The sequence below is a fragment of the Oncorhynchus nerka genome, linkage group LG28 (genome assembly GCF_034236695.1).
Source record: "Oncorhynchus nerka isolate Pitt River linkage group LG28, Oner_Uvic_2.0, whole genome shotgun sequence".
In the NCBI taxonomy this organism is placed as follows: Eukaryota; Metazoa; Chordata; class Actinopteri; order Salmoniformes; family Salmonidae; genus Oncorhynchus; species Oncorhynchus nerka.
This window is the reverse complement of record NC_088423.1, coordinates 23,771,199-23,788,932: the sequence shown is the minus strand read 5'-3', so window position 1 is coordinate 23,788,932 and position 17,734 is coordinate 23,771,199. Positions and strand designations below refer to the sequence as shown.

The following is a 17,734-nucleotide window of genomic DNA, read 5'->3' as shown; positions in this document are numbered from 1 at the left end:
CGGGGTGTGGTGTGTCTTTCAGATCATCGACAGAGCCAAGAAAGATCCATCTGAGGAAATTGAGATTCTGTTAAGATATGGGCAGCATCCAAACATTATCACGATGAAGGATGTAAGTAATCATTCAATGACTCAAACACATGCGCATGCTGAAAGGACAGAGAACCTTGTGAGTTTGCATGACTAATGAAAAATGTGTCCTGCAAACTTGAGTTTTCACTGACCATCATATTTGACTGCATCTTCTCTTGTCCATTTGTATCTCTATTAGATTTTCACTAGCCATTTTTTGTGAGCTCTGAGGACTAGACTAATGTACTCTTGGTTCATAAATAACTCCATGTGGTATTAAACTGTCTTTTTGGCCCCTAGGTCTATGACGATGGGAAGTATGTGTACCTTGTGATGGAGCTGATGAGAGGTGGAGAGCTGCTGGACAGAATCCTCCATCAGAAGAGTTTCTCTGAGCGAGAGACCTCTGCTGTGCTCTGCACTATTACCAAGACAGTGGAGTACCTTCACTCACAGGGGGTCAGTATCATGAATGTATATGTCCAACTAAAATCTGTATCAAAGTGAAAGGAGTAGTGCTCCTAGCTAGGACATATTCATACTGGCAATTGATTTTATTTATTTTGTCATAGGTTGTACATCGTGACCTTAAACCAAGCAACATCCTCTATGTGGATGAAACGGGAGATCCGGAATCGATCCGAATTTGTGATTTTGGGTTCGCCAAACAATTAAGGGCAGAAAATGGTCTCCTCATGACGCCCTGTTACACAGCAAACTTTGTGGCTCCTGAGGTAAGGAGTGGTTTGATCAGCTCTTATTTATTTCAAGTGCTATATATCTCTATATTGTGATATGACACAGATTCTTCATGTCTTTCATAGGTCCTGAAGAAGCAGGGGTATGATGCTGCTTGTGACATCTGGAGTTTGGGAATCCTACTCTACACTATGCTCGCAGGGTAATCCTAATTCGCTGGTTTATTTAAACCTCAAGAAGACTGAACACGCAGGGTCAGACCATTTATATCTGAATTTCCCTTTGCTACGTGACAGTTTACCTTTGCTAGGAATCTGGCTAAACCAGTTTCGCAGTAACAAACAAAAAACAATGAATTCTGGACTGCGCTACCTCTCCTGGCAACCACTGATTCAGGACTCATTTTTGGAACGGTGAGAGGGACAGTGGACGACGGATTACTTTCTAAGCTGAGGTTGAGTCTGCGGTAGAGTAATTTTAATTGTACTCTGCACAATGCCAAATCTCTCAGGACCTGCTCTGACAATTTAATGTCCCAGCCTGTGTCCCAGCCTGGCTCATGTTTTAAATCTCTGTAATCAGGGCATTAGAAAAAAAGCTGAATTCTTTCATAGATGTCAAACACTGTTTAGATGCCATTATTATTATTTTTAGCTCAATAAGGGTATTGGAGAAATGGCCTAAAAATAGCATCTCACATATAGCCCATACTCAAAGACACGCACACTCACACACACCAACAGCCAACGCTGCTGTCCCATGTATATAGAGACATTAACACTGGACACTTCCTGTTTCTTTTATACTGTTTTTCCACACGGTGTGTGTATACTGTACTCTCAACATAGCTCATTCTGACCTACTGTATCTACCACTGTACATTGCATTTTTTAAAACACTTTTTATACACACCGCGTATTTATACTGGATTCTTGACATAGCTAATACAGTGCCTTCAGAAAGTATTCAACCCCCTTTTTCCACATTTTGTTGTGTTACAACGTGGGATTAAAATGGATTTAATTGTAATTTAAGAAAAGTTGAAAAAAATATATAAAAAAATGACAAATAAAATGACAGCGATTACAGCTGTGAGTCTTTTGGGGTAAGTCTCTTAAAGCCTAGCTCACCTGGATTGTACATTATTATTATTATTATTATTATTTTTAAAACTCTTCAAGCTCTGTCAAGTTGGTTGTTGATCATTGCTAAACAGATATTTTCAGGTTTTGCCATAGATTATAAAGCTGATTTAAGTCAAAACTGTAACTGGGCCACTCAGGAACATTCAATGCTGTCTTTGTAAGCAACTCCAGTGTATATTTGGCCTTGAGTTTTAGGTGAACTTTTCTCCCTGTCTCTGTTGGAAAGCAGACGGAACCAGGTTGACCTCTAGGATTTTTCCTGACCTTAGCTCTATTATGTTTATTTTTATCCTGAAACCCCCCAGTCCTTATCGATGAAAAGCGTATCTATAACATGATGCAGCCACTACCATGCTTGAAAATATAAATAGTGTTACTCAGTGATGTTGGATTTGCCCCAAGCATAAGGCTTTGTATTCAGGACAAAAATGTTGTTTCTTTGCCTCATATTTTGCAGTATTACTTTAGTGCCTTATTGCAAACAGGATGCATGTTTTGGAATATTTGTATTCCGTATAGGCTCCCTTCTTTTCACTGTCATTTAGTTTAGTATTGTGGAGTAACTACAATGTTCTTGATCCATCCTCAGTTTTCTCCTATCACAGCCATTTATACTTGAACTGTTTTAATGTCACCATTGGCCTCATGGTGAAATCCCTGAGCGGTTTCTTTCCTCTCCAGAAACTGAGTTAGTACATACGCCTGTATCGTCATAGTGTATCATTACACCCAGTCACTATCTAAAGTGTAATTCATTTCTTCACCATGCTCAAAGGGATATTCAGTGTCTGCTTTTTTATTTGTAACCATCTACCAATAGGTGTCCTTCTTTGCGAGGCATTGGAAACGTCCCTGGTCTTTGTAGTTGAATCTGTGCTTGAAATTCACTACTCGACTGAGGGACCTTACAGAGAATTGTATGTGTGGTGTACGGAGATGGGGTAGTCATTTGAAAATCATGTTAACCTCTATTATTGCACACAGAGTGAGTCTATGAAACGTAGTATGTGACTTGTTAAGCAAATTTTTACTCCTGAACTTATTTAGGCTTGTCATAACAAACGGTTTGAATACTCATGACATTGAATATTCATGACTCATGACATTTCAACTTTTCATTTGTAATTAATTTGTAAAAAATTCTACATACAAATTTGTACTTTAACATTATGGGGTATAGTGTGTAGATCAGTGACACAACATCTCAATTTAAATTCAGGCTATGGCAGAACAAAATGTGAAAAAGTCAAGAGGGTTGAATACTTTCTGAAAGCACTATAACAGTTATATCTACTGCTGTACATATCATTCTTAGTATATTTATTTCTGGTGTATATATGCATAGATTGCATTTGGATTACTGATAGTGTTCATTGGATTCGTTCTGAAATATCGTTTTTTATTTTATTTGTGTAGCCCTACTTGTTTGACATTTTACTGCACTATTAGGAGCTAGTAACACAAGCATTTTGCTACACCCTCTATAACATATGCTAAACTGTGTACGTGACCAATTAAATTTGATTTTGATTTGAGATACTAAAAGAAATAAGACCCCCAATTCAAGCAAACCCAGATACATCATTATTTGTGCAACAGGAAAGCACATTCATTACGGTAAAGCAGGGTGAAAAAGGTTAACTCAATTACCTAAAGTATTATTGAAAAGTGTTTGATTGTTTTGCCCTTCCCCACACTTGTGCTTACAGCTTCACCCCTTTTGCCAATGGTCCTAATGACACCCCGGAGGAAATACTGGCTCGCATTGGTAGTGGAAAATATGCCCTCATCGGAGGAAACTGGGATACAGTTTCTGATGCTGCAAAGGTGAGTTTACTTGGCTTTTATTAATGACAATTCACATCCAACTGTTGTACATGATAGTCTGAAATAAAATCCCATCCACATTTGTTTAGCTGCAACGCTGCATTTCATTCTAGTCCTAACTGGACTATTTCTTTATTGGGTTCCGATAGGACATTGTAACTAAGATGCTCCATGTGGATCCACACCAACGGCTGACGGCCCCCCAGGTTCTCAGACACCAGTGGATAGTCAACCGAGAACAGCTGTCTCAGAGTCAGCTCATCAGACAAGATGTACAGCTTGTGAAGGTAAGGAGGAAAACCTAAGAAAAACACTAAACCTGCCAGTGTAAGAAGCACCATCATGTTGTGCCAATCTCTAGCCTCGTATACCAGACTGACCACATTGTTTCACTTCAGCCCAGCAGTTTGACTGATTGACCAGGCTAGTCGATTTGACCCTGAGCAAATTATGTTAGCTAATTGTGATAGTTATTTTTTTAGCATCACAAGCATTTTTGCCTGCTAAAGCTCACTGATTTATGAAAGGTCTCTCTCAAATTAATTTGTCCTCTGTAGAAATGCCATTTTTGTGTTCACTGACATTCTACTGCCACCCCGTGTACAGATCTGCCATTACACGTAGACCTTTTGCGTTCTTCTCTGTGTCAATAAAAGTCATTTGAAACCTGCTCAAAGTTTCACATACTGTGCTTGCTTTGCCCAATGCAGCCTTTAAAAAAAATCTCAATATCAAATTACTTCTGGGTAGCAATTAAATACCTTACTGGGATTGTGTTCAATTAAAATGGTCAAATAATAGCTACTTAGCAATTTCTCAAATAAGAATTTAGCTAAGTCTGTCTGGGAATTGTCTGAGTGATGAGGTGAAAACTGAAAATGAGCTGTTATTGGCAGAGAGGTTTGGAATGCTCTTTCATATTGGTCTATTAACTAATTTACTGCCTGAGGATATCACCAGCTGGGCAAAAACTCTATCCCACCAAAACAGGCAGAAATTTCAGGCCGTCTTTTAGACAGCTCTTACGCTGAAAGAACATTATCAGAAATTTCACAGTATTATTCCAATCTCATAGTATGGAAATAAAACACAGATACATCCTGTTTTTGACTGTAATCGGCCTTTAAATATGCCGTTTTTATTCCCAGAGCAATTTTTCCATCTTTATATAATTTAAAGATGTTTTTCTCTGTCATTCTAGGGCGCAATGGCTGCAACATACTTGGCTTTGAATCGTTTGCCTCTGGCCCCAAAGCTGGAGCCTGTGGAGTCTTCAAGTTTGGCGCAGAGAAGAGGAATGAAGAGACTCACATCCACTGGTTTATAGCACCCTCATAGATGATTTGGGGACAGAGCTTGAAAAGGGGTCAAAGTGCAATGACTTTCATCAGACACTGGTTTAAGTGCCCGTCCAAAATACCAGGAAGTCCACAGTAGTGGGAGCAAGGAGGAGCAACTTATCAGAAGAAGAAAAAAATGTAGAGAAGATACATCCGGTTGCACTAAGAAATAAATCTTTACGGATTTTAGATGCACTAGAAACAAATGGTGGTATTAAAAGACCAACCAGAATGATGTTTAAATGTTCATATATTTTATTCATTCATATTTGCCTTTTCCTTTAGGTGCCATCTGCTACTATTAAATTATTTGACACCTTTGTATTGTGAAGAGTATGTTTCATATATTATCTAGGAGACCAAGTAATCTTATAGAACCTCAAGTTGACACTCATAAAGGCTGTGACAGAGAAGTTGAGAACAGTTTATAACTACATATAACTGACTACATTTACGGGATTTTATCAACATCGGACATCTATTTTTCTCTGTGGCATGTTGGAGTGTTACTTTTATTATTCTTCATCTGGGAGAGTAATTGCTGACAGATTGTTGGAAATGTTCAGCTACAGCTGCTAAGGATACGTTGGTACATTTTTGTAACAAAAACTGAAATGGCTAAATGACCACAAAGAGTATATGTATGCATCTGTTGTTGATTTTCAGGCTGGTTCATAAGGTTTGATATACTGTAGTCTACAATATTTATTTTCTGTAAAAATCTAGTGAGCATTATTTTGGATGCTTTTGATAGTTTTGGCAATTTCTAACAGCATTCTGTGTGTTTGGAGGGTTTACTGAAAAGACCCATTTATAAATTGCCAATGTAAGTTATTTATTTTAAATGTGACTTATTTAAGTTATTTGATCAAACAAATGTATTTGTTTCTACATTATCCATTATTTTGTGTATTAATTTATGTAAATGTCTATTTTATTTTTCATACACAACAGATGTAAGTGTTTTATACCTGATCTGAAGTGACTTTTTGGAAGGAAGTATTTGTTGTATTAGCAAATACATTGCCTTTATCGACATTACCTTGTTTTGCCGTCTGTAAAATTACTTATTTTTTCAGAAAATTAATCCCTAAACAGTATGGAACCGATATGAATGCACATGAGTATTTACATTTATTGTTCATATTTTGAACAGGGACAACAAAAAACACCTACAGTAGAATGCCACCTTGGATGCCTTTGTTTCTGATTTATGTGCAAGTCAAGTAGTAAAGAAGCTATGTGAAACAAAAAAGAAATCTCAACAGTATTCAGTGTACTCACACATTGAGATATCATAGAATTACAGGTAGAAAGCACACAGGATTCAGGAATAGTTTATCAATCAACCTAAGCCCACAATGGAGCTTTAGTTGCTCCATAATAAGAATATGGGATACACACCAATATGACAAAACAGGTTACATAGGGTGAATACTACAGACTTACCTTTAGAATAGTACAACTTGCTAAATTGGGGCAGAGAAAATGAAAAGCATTATAGCTGATTGCACAGTGAGCCTTAATTTCTGTTTTCACAAAGCTTCATTGAATAACTACTAAAATACACGATGTAAAGAGATCTCTCTCCCCCCCATAGAATAACACAATAGAGTACCTTGATCAATGCCTCTCCTTGTGCTGCTGTGGCTTGTATAGATCTTAAGTGTTTTGTACATGCTGAAGGTACTTCTGCAAAGATAAATGATTCAACGAGTCTCCAGCTCTGTGTTGTTCAGTCAAAAAGCCCTCAAGTGAGTACACACTGTCTCATAACCGCCAAGTAAAAAGTAACATTGTGAAACGAGTACATTTACATTGACATTTGAATCATTTAGCAGATGCTCTTATCCAGAGTGACTTAGTTAGTTAGTGCATTCATCTTAAGACCGCTAGGTGGGGCAACCACATATCTCAGTCATAGTAAGTACATTTCCCTCAAAGTAGCTATTAGTAAAGTCAGTGCGAGTGTTAGTATCTGTGCTAGTAGGACTGTACATACTGTATAGGCAAAATTTTACAAATAAATCAAGTGTGAAAGAAACTTGTGTTGACATTTTGTGATGATTGGGTCAGGCATACACACAGTGACTGAAACAATTTGGTCAGTCTGGTATACGAGGCTAGAGATTGGCACCACATGCAGATGATGGTTCTTCTTATACTATGTCAGGTTTAGTGTTTTTCTTAGGTTTTCCTCCTTATCTTCACAAGCTGTACATCCTATCTTATAAGATGACTCTGAGACAGCTGTTCTTGGTTGACTATTCACTGGTGTCTGAGAACCTGGGGGGGCGGTTAGCCATTGGTGTGGATCCACATGGAGCATCTTAGTCACAATGTCTTATTGGAAACCATTAGAGAAATAGTCCAGTTAGGACCAGTATGAAATGCAGAATTGCAGCATAAATCGCATATGGGTCAGGCATACACACGTTGACTCTTGGCAGTTGGTTGACAATTTGTGGTCCTGTGTGGCTCAGTTTGTAAAGCATGGTGCTTGCGACAAGGGTCGTGGGTTTGACTTCCACTGGTGCCACTCGTAAAAAAATGTGATGCATGCACTACTGTACGTTGCTTTGGATAAAATTTTCTGCTAAATGGCATGTTATTCATTATTATAATACTATGCAAATAGTTTAGATCAAAGCCTAATTGAATGGAAGTGTGGTCAGTCTAGAACAGATGCTCATTGTTTCCTGGTTCTACATGTGTAAAGGTGGTAGCTATATGTTTGAGCCAGTAAGTGATAGCTAAAGGGACACCTCCTTCTGAGAATTGTGGTGTAACCAGTTCAGACACTATTCTTGAGCAGTATGTGTATTGGGCTCCCGAGTGGCGCAGCGGTCTAAGGCACTGCATCTCAGTGCTAAAGGCATCACTACAGACCCTGATTTGATCCTGGGATGTATCACAACCGGATGTGATTGGGAGTCCCATAGGGCGGCACACAACTGACTCAGCATGGTCCGGGTTAGGCTGTTATTGTAAATAAGAATATGTTCTTAACTGACTCACCTAGTTAAATAAAGATTAAATAATGAAAAATAAATCTACCAAGAGAGAAGATGCTGATCCTGGATCCGTGGCACAATCTCAGTAGGTAGATGCACAGAGACAAATGAGACAGATATTTCCCCAGATGCCTAAATGTGAAGCACCTGCTTGGCGTTTCCAAATATGGTTTCCAAATATTCACCCACTGGCCAGCAGTGGGAGAAGATGGAACGAGATGGAATTTAGCCGACATTCTGCACATTTTCTCATCGATGGAACATTTGATTTCAATACAGTTTTCTGTTCCCAAAACTAGAATATTTAATGCATAGAATGGACTAAGTTTTGCAGACTTTACCAGTGGCAAAAGTTGTTTAAAAATCTCGTTGTTTCGAAAGAGTGCAAAGGTGAATTGAGTTGCACACGTGCACATCACAGAGTAGGCGTTCCCAAACGGAAAAACGCAGATGAACGCGCCAATAGGATCTCGCTAGCTCCGGCTTGGTTCTGCCCTCCTCCTTGCTTGTTCTGCCCACTATTACTCATTTGTTCCCATTGGAAACGACAGGATTTGGTCTATCTTGGTTTAGTTGTAAACGATCTTTGTTAAAGGCGAGTCATCACCACGTTAACGGAAATCGTGAGATTGCATAGCAACACCAATGAGAGCCGTTCTAACTGAGTGATTGCGATACGGTCGTAAATATAATGTTTTGGTGACGAGCTGTGACCACCAGTGTCCTCTACGCTAAGCTGCATTTATATAGCGTGTACATCCCCATATTTATAATTTCCTCTGCACTGCTAACCACCACAGTCATGGCAGGTACTTTGGCACGTAAAGCTGTTGACCATCTTAAAAGCAAGGAGTTCAGAGAGTATCTCATGAGGTATGACACATTTGCAAGATAGCTAGTTACAGTAACTTACTTTATCAACTAAGTTAGCAAGCTAGCCAGCTACCTAATATAGCAATGCAATTAATTATCAAACGTATCGAGCTAACGTCAGTTGTAAATTGTAACTACCACCATTAACGTTTTTTTTTTTTTTGACAAATATTGTGTCCAGCCTGAAGGACGTTTGTTCTTGAATGTTTTTGGCATCACTCAAGCTAGCCCTTGTCGTCATGACCCTAATTACATTGCTGGGTCATTGCACGTCTCCTTTTACGGGAAACATTTCAAACTTAACTTTTACGAGTTAGAATGAATTGTACAAATGATGCACTTAACGTACTTAATTTAGCAAAGTTGTACCCAGCTGTGCTCTGAGTAACACTTTATTTGAAACCCGACGTTGAATTGCATGGAATTTGAATCCGGAACGTTTCCTCTCGTGACCTCTATAAGCCAGAATGTTGAATAACATTATATTTTTAAAGTACGGGTTGTCTATGTGGTTGGTCCTTATGGCGGTAGAAATACGAGACAATATATCCACCTGAACGTTTAATTACATCACATTTTCAAAGCGCTGGTAGTGCGTTCAGATTTCTGTCACCCGAAACATGTGCAGAACCATGTTAACACGAGTTCGGCAAGTATTCATGCATGCATGTATTTTTTTTTTTTTTGTATCTTGTGCGAGTGTTTCAGGCGATATCAAATGTGAATGCACAACCAGCGCTTTGAAAAGTTGTTGTAATTATACGTTCCTATTGATATATTGTCTCGCATTCTTACCGCCAAAAGGACCAACCACACAACCGATAAAGTATGTTAAAATATAATTTTATTTTACATTCTGACTTGTAGAGGTCATGAGTGTTTCATATGCAATTCAACGTGGGTTTTCAGGCAAGAGTAACACGGAACCCAAACCGGCCGCGCGCGTGCGCTATCGTGCATACATTTATTTTGCCCCCCCTACACCAAAAGCGATCACGACATGCAGGTTAAAATGTCAAAACAAACTATGAACCAATGACATTAATTTGGGGACAGGTCGAAAAACATTCAACATGTATGGCTAGTTAGTGTACACTTGCTAGCTAATTTGTCCTATTTAGCTAGCTTGCTGTTGCTAGCTAATTTGCCCTGTGATATAAACACTGAGTTATTTTACCTGAAAAGCACTGACAATTAATCCACACATAACGGCCAACCGAATCGTTTCTATTCATCTCTCCTCCTTCCAGGCCTTTTCATCTTTGAACTTCTATGGTGATCGCATCCAAACTTTCATAGTATTGTAATGAAACAGCAGGGAGCAGGTCTCGAACCTTCGAGCCCGAGGTCCGGCGTGCTATCGACTGTGCCATAAAAGCATGCTCATGCGGCAGAGTCGCACTTATAAACCCAGGGTCGTTACACTACTCCCTCCTTTCAAAGAGTGCGTCCTCGCGCTTGCTTGCGACTCTACGTCTTACAGGAACGCGCTCACCGGCCAAGCACACGCACTGTTGTGGATGCAATGTACAATCCCACTTCTGACACCAATGTAATGAAACAGCAGGGAGCAGGTCTCGAACCCTCAACCTTCTAGTCCGAGGTCCGGCGCGCTATCGACCGTGCCGCAAAAGCATGCTCGTGCGGCAGAGGCAATTTCCACGCTTATAAACCCAGGGTCGTTACACTATTACCACGTTCACCGGCGAAACAGTTCGTCTTTCAATCACCCACGTGGGTATAACCAATGAGGAGATGGCACGATAATCTGCTTCTATAAACCAATGAGGAGATGGGAGAGGCAGGACTTTCAGCGCGATCTGCTTCAGAAATAGGAGTTCTATTTTTGCACTTGGTAACGCAGACGCTCGTTGGCGCGCGTGAGCAGTATGGATGCAATAATTGAATAACATGGATTTCTACATTTATTTTGTGACGCTCGCACATGCGACGAGTCCAGTCTGGTCAGCATATAACACAATAGAAATGCTATAGCAAGGTGTAAGGTTGTGTGGTACCTCGGCTGGAGGCTGTGTTGTACCTCTTTTGTATTTGAAAGAGTGTTTCTCGTTGGTATGAAAGTTAAGGTTTCCAAAACCATATCACAAGCAAGGATTATTAAAGGTGCAATATGCAGAAATCACTCCGCCATTTCCTGATTGATAGAATTCTAATAGTTTGCCTAATTTCGATTTGTGACAACAAGCAAGTTTCTAGAGAATCATTGTACCCTCCAAATCACTGAAGTAATTTTCAGTAACCTACAATTTTGTATCTGAAGCTGGTGTGGGTGGGTAAGAGACAAAAACAAAATTTAAGACGGGAAACAGAAATTATTCACAAGCATTTTGCTACACCCGCAATAACATATGCTAAACACGTGTATGTGACCAATACGATTTGATTTACCACTTCAGTGAGAATGACACATCTATAACTCACATTTCTATGTGAATTTGGTCGGGTCGCCCCCAAAAAATAGATATTACAGCTCTAACGTTTCTAAACCTCAAAACAGAGTGTCAGGACACCTTCAGCTGAAAACCCAAAAGGGGGCCAGCGGCTGCAAGCCCTTGTGGGCCCCCTTGGGTTCTCGAGAGCTAGCTGTCAAACTAGCCTACTGCTGTGTGTGCTGATGTGTTGCTGGTGATGTCAGCCCTATATTAGTATTATGCCGCGTTTATGTCATGTCGGAGTAATCAGAGGAACAACTTGGGAGCGTTGATTGGTTCTTGCATCTTTCCTTTCTCAACATTGACAGCCGAAAACACGGCCATGTTTGTGGCCATTTTCAGTGATGCGTGACGTCATAGTTCAGCATGTGGGAACGATCGGCGTCCAGAGATCATACCGGAGTTTCCTAGTCGTAATTATGAGTTGGAGGGGCGTTCACATGCAATGTTTCCTGGTAGGAAGGTCATATTCACGAGTTCCCGACATGACTTGAACTCTGCATTATTAGTTTGTCAGGCATGATGTGATGTGTTGGTTGTTTTCCTGAGGTATAGGCATATCTCCTAACCAAAATTCCTTTTGTCTTATGTCTGTCATCTTGGTGTCCTCCCGGGAACGTTCAAAATAAGCACAGTAAGTTTTGTTTTTGTCTACTCAAAAAGCACTCGCACATCTGATCTATCTGTGTTACTGGTACATGGTAACAATTGATTAACGAGGAAAAAAGAAGAAACCCCCACACACTGCGTTTGTTAGTATCACTTCTCTTTATTTAGCTTTACGTATCGGCCTCAAGGCCTTCGTCAGAGCTTTTTGTATACTAAAGAAATCGCAATGTTTTGGCTTCATTGAACATAGCAGATAGACTCCTCTTAGGTAGGTAGTTGGCAAGACTGTATAATTGCTATGGCAGCTTGAATACATTTGACCCTTACAGTAACCTTGTTGCTCTCTACATTAATTGTTCCTTAAAATGTTTTCTACTTCTATTCCAGCACTTCTGGGGACCTGTGGCCAACTGGGGTCTGCCCATAGCTGCCATCAGTGACATGAAGAAAAGCCCTGAGATTATCAGTGGCAGAATGACCTTTGGTGAGACGATTGGAAAACAGACACAACACAATTGCCGCCGTTTATCTAGCTATAACTTTAGGGACTTTCTGCCAGGGATTGATCGCCTGTTCACTATAATACCAGCAGCAGTCTCACGCTTGTTGAATAACTCCATGCTTTGATAAAGTAGAATTCCAATAGGTTAACATTATTCTTTGAACTTCAACAATCCTTTCCTGCAGTCTGACACGAGGCAAGAACATTTAGTTTTTTTCCTGATAAGGATGTCTGAAAGATATGAATAAAGTTTCAAGTCCTTATTTACTCAGTGTTCTTTGTTGTTGCCCCCCGGCAGCTCTGACCTGCTACTCACTCCTGTTTATGAGGTTTGCATACAAAGTTCAGCCAAGGAATTGGCTCCTCTTTGCTTGCCACCTAACCAATGAGACAGCCCAGCTCATTCAAGGATCGCGACTTATCAAATACAAGTAAGCTCACATTTTACTGTACTGCATGAGTTGCTTATTTCAATGCCAAACTCATTTTGTTTTCCATTTTGGTTACAAAGCACTGTACAACAACCTAAACATAGGGTGGCGCACAATTGGCCCAGGGTCGTCCAGCTTTGACCGGTGTATGCCATCATTGTAAATCAGAATTTGTTCTTAACTGACTTGCCTAGTTAAATTTAAAAAATACATAGAGTACCAATCAAATGTTTGAACACATACTCAATCACAGGGTTTTCTTTATTTGTACTATTTTCTACATTGTAGAATAATATTGAAGACATCAAAACTATGAAATAACACATATGGAATCATGTAGTAACCAAAAAAAAGTGTTAAACAATTCAAAATATATTTGAGATTTTTCAAATAGCTACCCTTTGCTTTGATGACAGCTTTGCACACTCTTGGCATTCTCTCAACCAGCTTCATGAGGAATGATTTTCCAACAGTCTTGAAGGAGTTCCCACATATGCTGAGCACTTGTTGGCTGCTTTTCCTTGACTCCAACTCCTCCCTAACCATCTCAATTGGGTTGAGGTTGGGTGATTGTGGAGGCCAGGTCATCTGATGCAGCACTCCATCATTCTCATTCTTGGTTAAATAGCCTTTACACAGCCTGGAGGTGTGTTTTGGGTTATTGACCTGTTGAAAAACAAATGATAGTCCCACTAAGCGCAAATCAGATGGGATGGCGTATTGTTGCAGAATGCTGTTGTAGCCATGCTGGTTAAGTGTGCCTTGAATTCTAAATAAATCACTGACCGTGTCACTAACAAAGCACCATCACACCACCACCTCCATGCTTCACGGTGGGAACCACACATGCGGAATTCATCTGTTCACCTACTCCATGTCTCACAAAGACGTGGCGGCTCTAACCAAAAATCATCATCAGACCAAAGGACAGATTTCCACCGGTCTAATGTCCATTGCTCGTGTTTCTTGGCCCAAGCAAGTCTCTTCTTCTTATTGGTGTTCTTTCGTAGTGGTTTCTTTGTGGCAATTTGACCATAAATGCCTGATTCATGCAGTCTCCTCGGAACAGTTGATGTGTCTGTTACTTGAACTCTGAAGCGTTTATTTGGGCTGCAATCTGAAGTGCAGTTAATTGCAGATTTCTGAGGCTGGTAACTCAAATGAACTAATCCTCTGCAGCAGAGGTATCTCTGGGTCTTCCTTTCCTGTGGTGGTCCTCATGAGAGCCAGTATCATCATAGCGCTTCATGGTTTTTGCAACTGCACGTGAAGAAACCTTTTTTGAAATTTTCTGCATTGACTGACATGAATGTCTTAAAGTAATGTTGTCTGTTTCTTTTCTTTTTGAGCTGTTCTTTCCATAATATTAACTTGGTCTTTTACCAAATAGTGCTATCTTCTGTATGCAGTCTAAGGCACTGCATCTCAATGCTAGAGGCGTCACAACAGACCCTGGTTCGATTCCAGGCTGTTTCACAACCGGCTGTGGTTGAAGTCCCATAGGGCGGTGCATAGTTGGCCTTGTGTCGTTAGGGTTTGGCCGGGGTAGGCCGTTATTGTAAATAAGAATTTGTTTTTAACTGACTTGCCTAGTTAAATCAACAATACCTGATTGACTCCGACATTAAGAAGGACAGAAATTCCACAAATTAACTTTTTAAGAAGGTACACCTGTTAATTGAAATGCATTCCAGGAGACTACCTCATGAAGCTGGTTGAGAGAATGCCAAGCGTGTGCAAAGCTGTCACGGCAAAGGATGGCTGCATTGAAGAATCACAAATATAACATATATTTTGATTTGTTTAACACTTTTTTTTGGTTACTACATGGTTCCATATGTGTTATTTCATAGTTTTGATGTCTTCACTATTATTCTACAATGTAGAAAATAGTTTTTTTAAATTAAGAAAAACCCTTGAATGAGTAGGTGTGTTCTGACTGATGCTGTATGTGATTTATTCACTGCTCAGATGGTTCTTTGTGGCACTTGTTAGGGTATAATTTCAAGGAGGCTACAGCCTTGAAGCCCAAACGTCTTTTGGGATTTCTCCATCCAAGAGCATGTTGAAAGTTACCATCAAATTAACAAAACATGTACAACATGGAAGCACAGAACTTTATGGCATTCATTTTATCCATGATAGCATCTTAACTACAGTCTCAGTCTTTCACTCTTCTTTAAAAAAAATGATATATATATATATAGCCAAATATGTTTGAACTCAGTTTTTCACAATTCCTGACATTTAATCCTAGTAAAAATTCCCTGTCTTAGGTCAGCTAGGATCACCACTTTATTTTAAGAATGAAATGTCAGAATAATAGTAGAGTGATTTATTTCAGCTTTTATTTTTTATTATTTTAATTTTATTTTTACCTTTTATTTAACCAGGCAAGTCAGTTAAGAACACTTTCTTATTTTCAATGACGGCCTGGGAACAGTGGGTTAACTGCCTGTTCAGGGGCAGAACGACAGATTTGTACTTTGTCAGCTCGGGGGTTTGAACTCACAACCTTCCGGTTACTAGTCCAACGCTCTAACCACTAGGCTACCCTGCCGCCCCTATTTCTTTCATCACATTCCCAGTGAATCAGAAGTTTACATGCTACCAAATACTAATTGAGTCAAACGTTTCGGGTAGCCTTCCACAAGTTTCCCACAATAAGTTGGGTGAATTTTTGGCCCATTCCTCCTGACAGAGCTGGTGTAACTGAGACCGGTTTGTAGTCCTCCTTGCTCGCACACGCTTTTTCAGTTCTGCCCACAAATTTTCTATAGGATTAAGGTCAAGGCTTTGTGGGGCCACTCAAATACCTCGACTTTGTTGTCCTTAAGCCATTTTGCCACAACTTTAGAAGTATGCTTGGGGTCATTGTCCATTTGGAAGACCCATTTGCGACCAAGCTTTAACTTCCTGACTGACGTCTTGAGATGTTGCTTCAATATATCCACATAATTGTCCTGCCTCATGATGAAGTGCACTAGTCCCTCCTGCAGCAAAGCACCCCCACAACATGATGCTGCCACCCCCATGCTTCACGGTTGAGATGGTGTGCTTCGCGGTTGAGATGGTGTTCTTCGGCTTGCAAGCCTCCCCCTTTTTCCTCCAAACATAACGATGGTCATTATGGCCAAACAGTTCTATTTTTATTTCATCAGACCAGTGGACATTTCTCCAAAAAGTATGATCTTTGTCCCCATGTGCAGTTGCAAACCGTAGTCTGGCTTTTTTATGGCGGTTTTGGAGCAGTGGCTTCTTCCTTGCCCTTTTAGGTTATGTCGATATAGGACTCGTTTTACTGTGGATATAGATACTTTTGTACCTGTTTCCTCCAGCATCTTCACAAGGACCTTTGCTGTTCTGGGATTGATTTGCAGTTTTTGCACCAAAGTACGTTCATCTCTAGGAGACAGAACGCATCTCCTTCCTGAGTGGTATGATTGCTGCGTGATCCCATGGTGTTCATACTTGCGTACTATTGTTTGTACAGATGAACGTGGCACCTTCAGACGTTTGGAAATTGCTCCCAAGGATGAATCAGACTTGTGGAGGTCTACAATTTTTGGGGGATTTCTTTTGATTTTCCCATGATGTCAAGCAAAGAGTTTGATGGTAGGCCTTGAAATACATCCACAGGTACACCTCCAATTGACTCAAATGATGTCATGGCTTTAGAAGCTTCTAATGGGCTAATTGACATCATTTTCTGGAATTTTCCACGCTGTTAAAAGGCACAGTCAACTTAGTGTATGTAAACTGCTGACCCACTCGAGTTGTGATACAGTGAATTATAAGTGAAATAATCTCTGTAATAAATAACTTGTGTCATGCACAAAGTAGATGTCCTAACCGACTTGCCAAAACTAAAGTCGGTTAACAAGAAATTTGTGGAGTGGTTGAAAAATGAGTTTTAATGGCTCCAACCAAAGTGTATGTAAACTTCTGACTTCAACTGTGTGTGTATTAATTACACACACACACACTGTACCCACATAGATATTGAATCATAGTCACTGGTTATAATTTAAGACTTAATGCTATTCTACAGAATGTGTATCTATAGGAATTCTGATGGATTTTTTCCCCCTTCTTTCCAGCATGGAGAAGAAGCCATCTTAGGGGTGGAATTGCAGAATATTTAGTTTAATTAGAAACCAGCGTCGTTTGGCTGTATATGTATGGCAATTTTATCTTATTGCATACCTATGTAAAACTTAAGTTTAACTTAAAAATTGTTAATTAAGTTTATGTTGAAGACCATGTCTGTTTCTTCAGGTATATAAGGTCAATGAATAGATTGATTTTGCACCATGTATCATACAAACTTATGAAATGGAGTCTGTAGAGGCCCTTTTACAGATGTCTTTTAAAGAGATGGTCTGTGACACATGCACTCTAGGTTACGACCTCATTTTGGTAAATGTATTAGCTACCAATAACAATCTTTATCAGAATGTACGGGCCATACAAGTGGTACTCTGTTGTGTTGCCATGGCAGTGTTATTTCTGAAGATAATGAATAAACCGTTATCTATTTCCCATAAATGAAACTTCCTCTTACACTGATCAAACTACACGCTCATAATATCTAATAAACTGTCTGATATCCATTGAGTGGCTGATTGAACTTTTACCTTCATGAAGCCTGAGAACTCTTCCAGGAAGGCTGCATTCTGAATGACCTTGATGAAAGGCATCAGTGAACATTCTGCCTTAGTTATGTGTACTGCAATGTCTTTTTGAAGTTGTATCTTGCTCTCATCATG

General features: G+C 39.7%; 2 protein-coding genes across 3 annotated transcripts in view; both read left to right on the top strand.

Annotated features, from left to right (window-relative positions):
* Nucleotides 1-6,121, top strand: part of LOC115113027 (ribosomal protein S6 kinase alpha-2-like) — a 54,484-nt gene extending 48,363 nt beyond the window's left edge. For both annotated transcript variants that reach the window (XM_029640212.2, XM_029640213.2), the window contains exons 15-21: nucleotides 23-112; nucleotides 373-531; nucleotides 645-806; nucleotides 897-973; nucleotides 3,626-3,743; nucleotides 3,893-4,030; nucleotides 4,945-6,121. In XM_029640212.2, the coding sequence (XP_029496072.1) occupies nucleotides 23-112; nucleotides 373-531; nucleotides 645-806; nucleotides 897-973; nucleotides 3,626-3,743; nucleotides 3,893-4,030; nucleotides 4,945-5,070 (870 nt within the window). In that variant the 3' untranslated portion in view covers nucleotides 5,071-6,121. The remainder of the gene's footprint in view (nucleotides 1-22; nucleotides 113-372; nucleotides 532-644; nucleotides 807-896; nucleotides 974-3,625; nucleotides 3,744-3,892; nucleotides 4,031-4,944) is intronic.
* A 2,656-nt stretch (nucleotides 6,122-8,777) lies between these two features.
* On the top strand, nucleotides 8,778-17,578 carry LOC115113026 (mitochondrial pyruvate carrier 1). The gene is made up of 5 exons (XM_029640211.2): nucleotides 8,778-8,970; nucleotides 12,054-12,057; nucleotides 12,420-12,516; nucleotides 12,833-12,965; nucleotides 17,066-17,578. Exons 1-5 carry the CDS (start codon nucleotides 8,900-8,902, stop codon nucleotides 17,085-17,087), a joined length of 327 nt encoding a protein of 108 aa, XP_029496071.1. The 5' UTR covers nucleotides 8,778-8,899; the 3' UTR covers nucleotides 17,088-17,578.
* The last annotated feature ends 156 nt before the right edge of the window (nucleotides 17,579-17,734 follow it).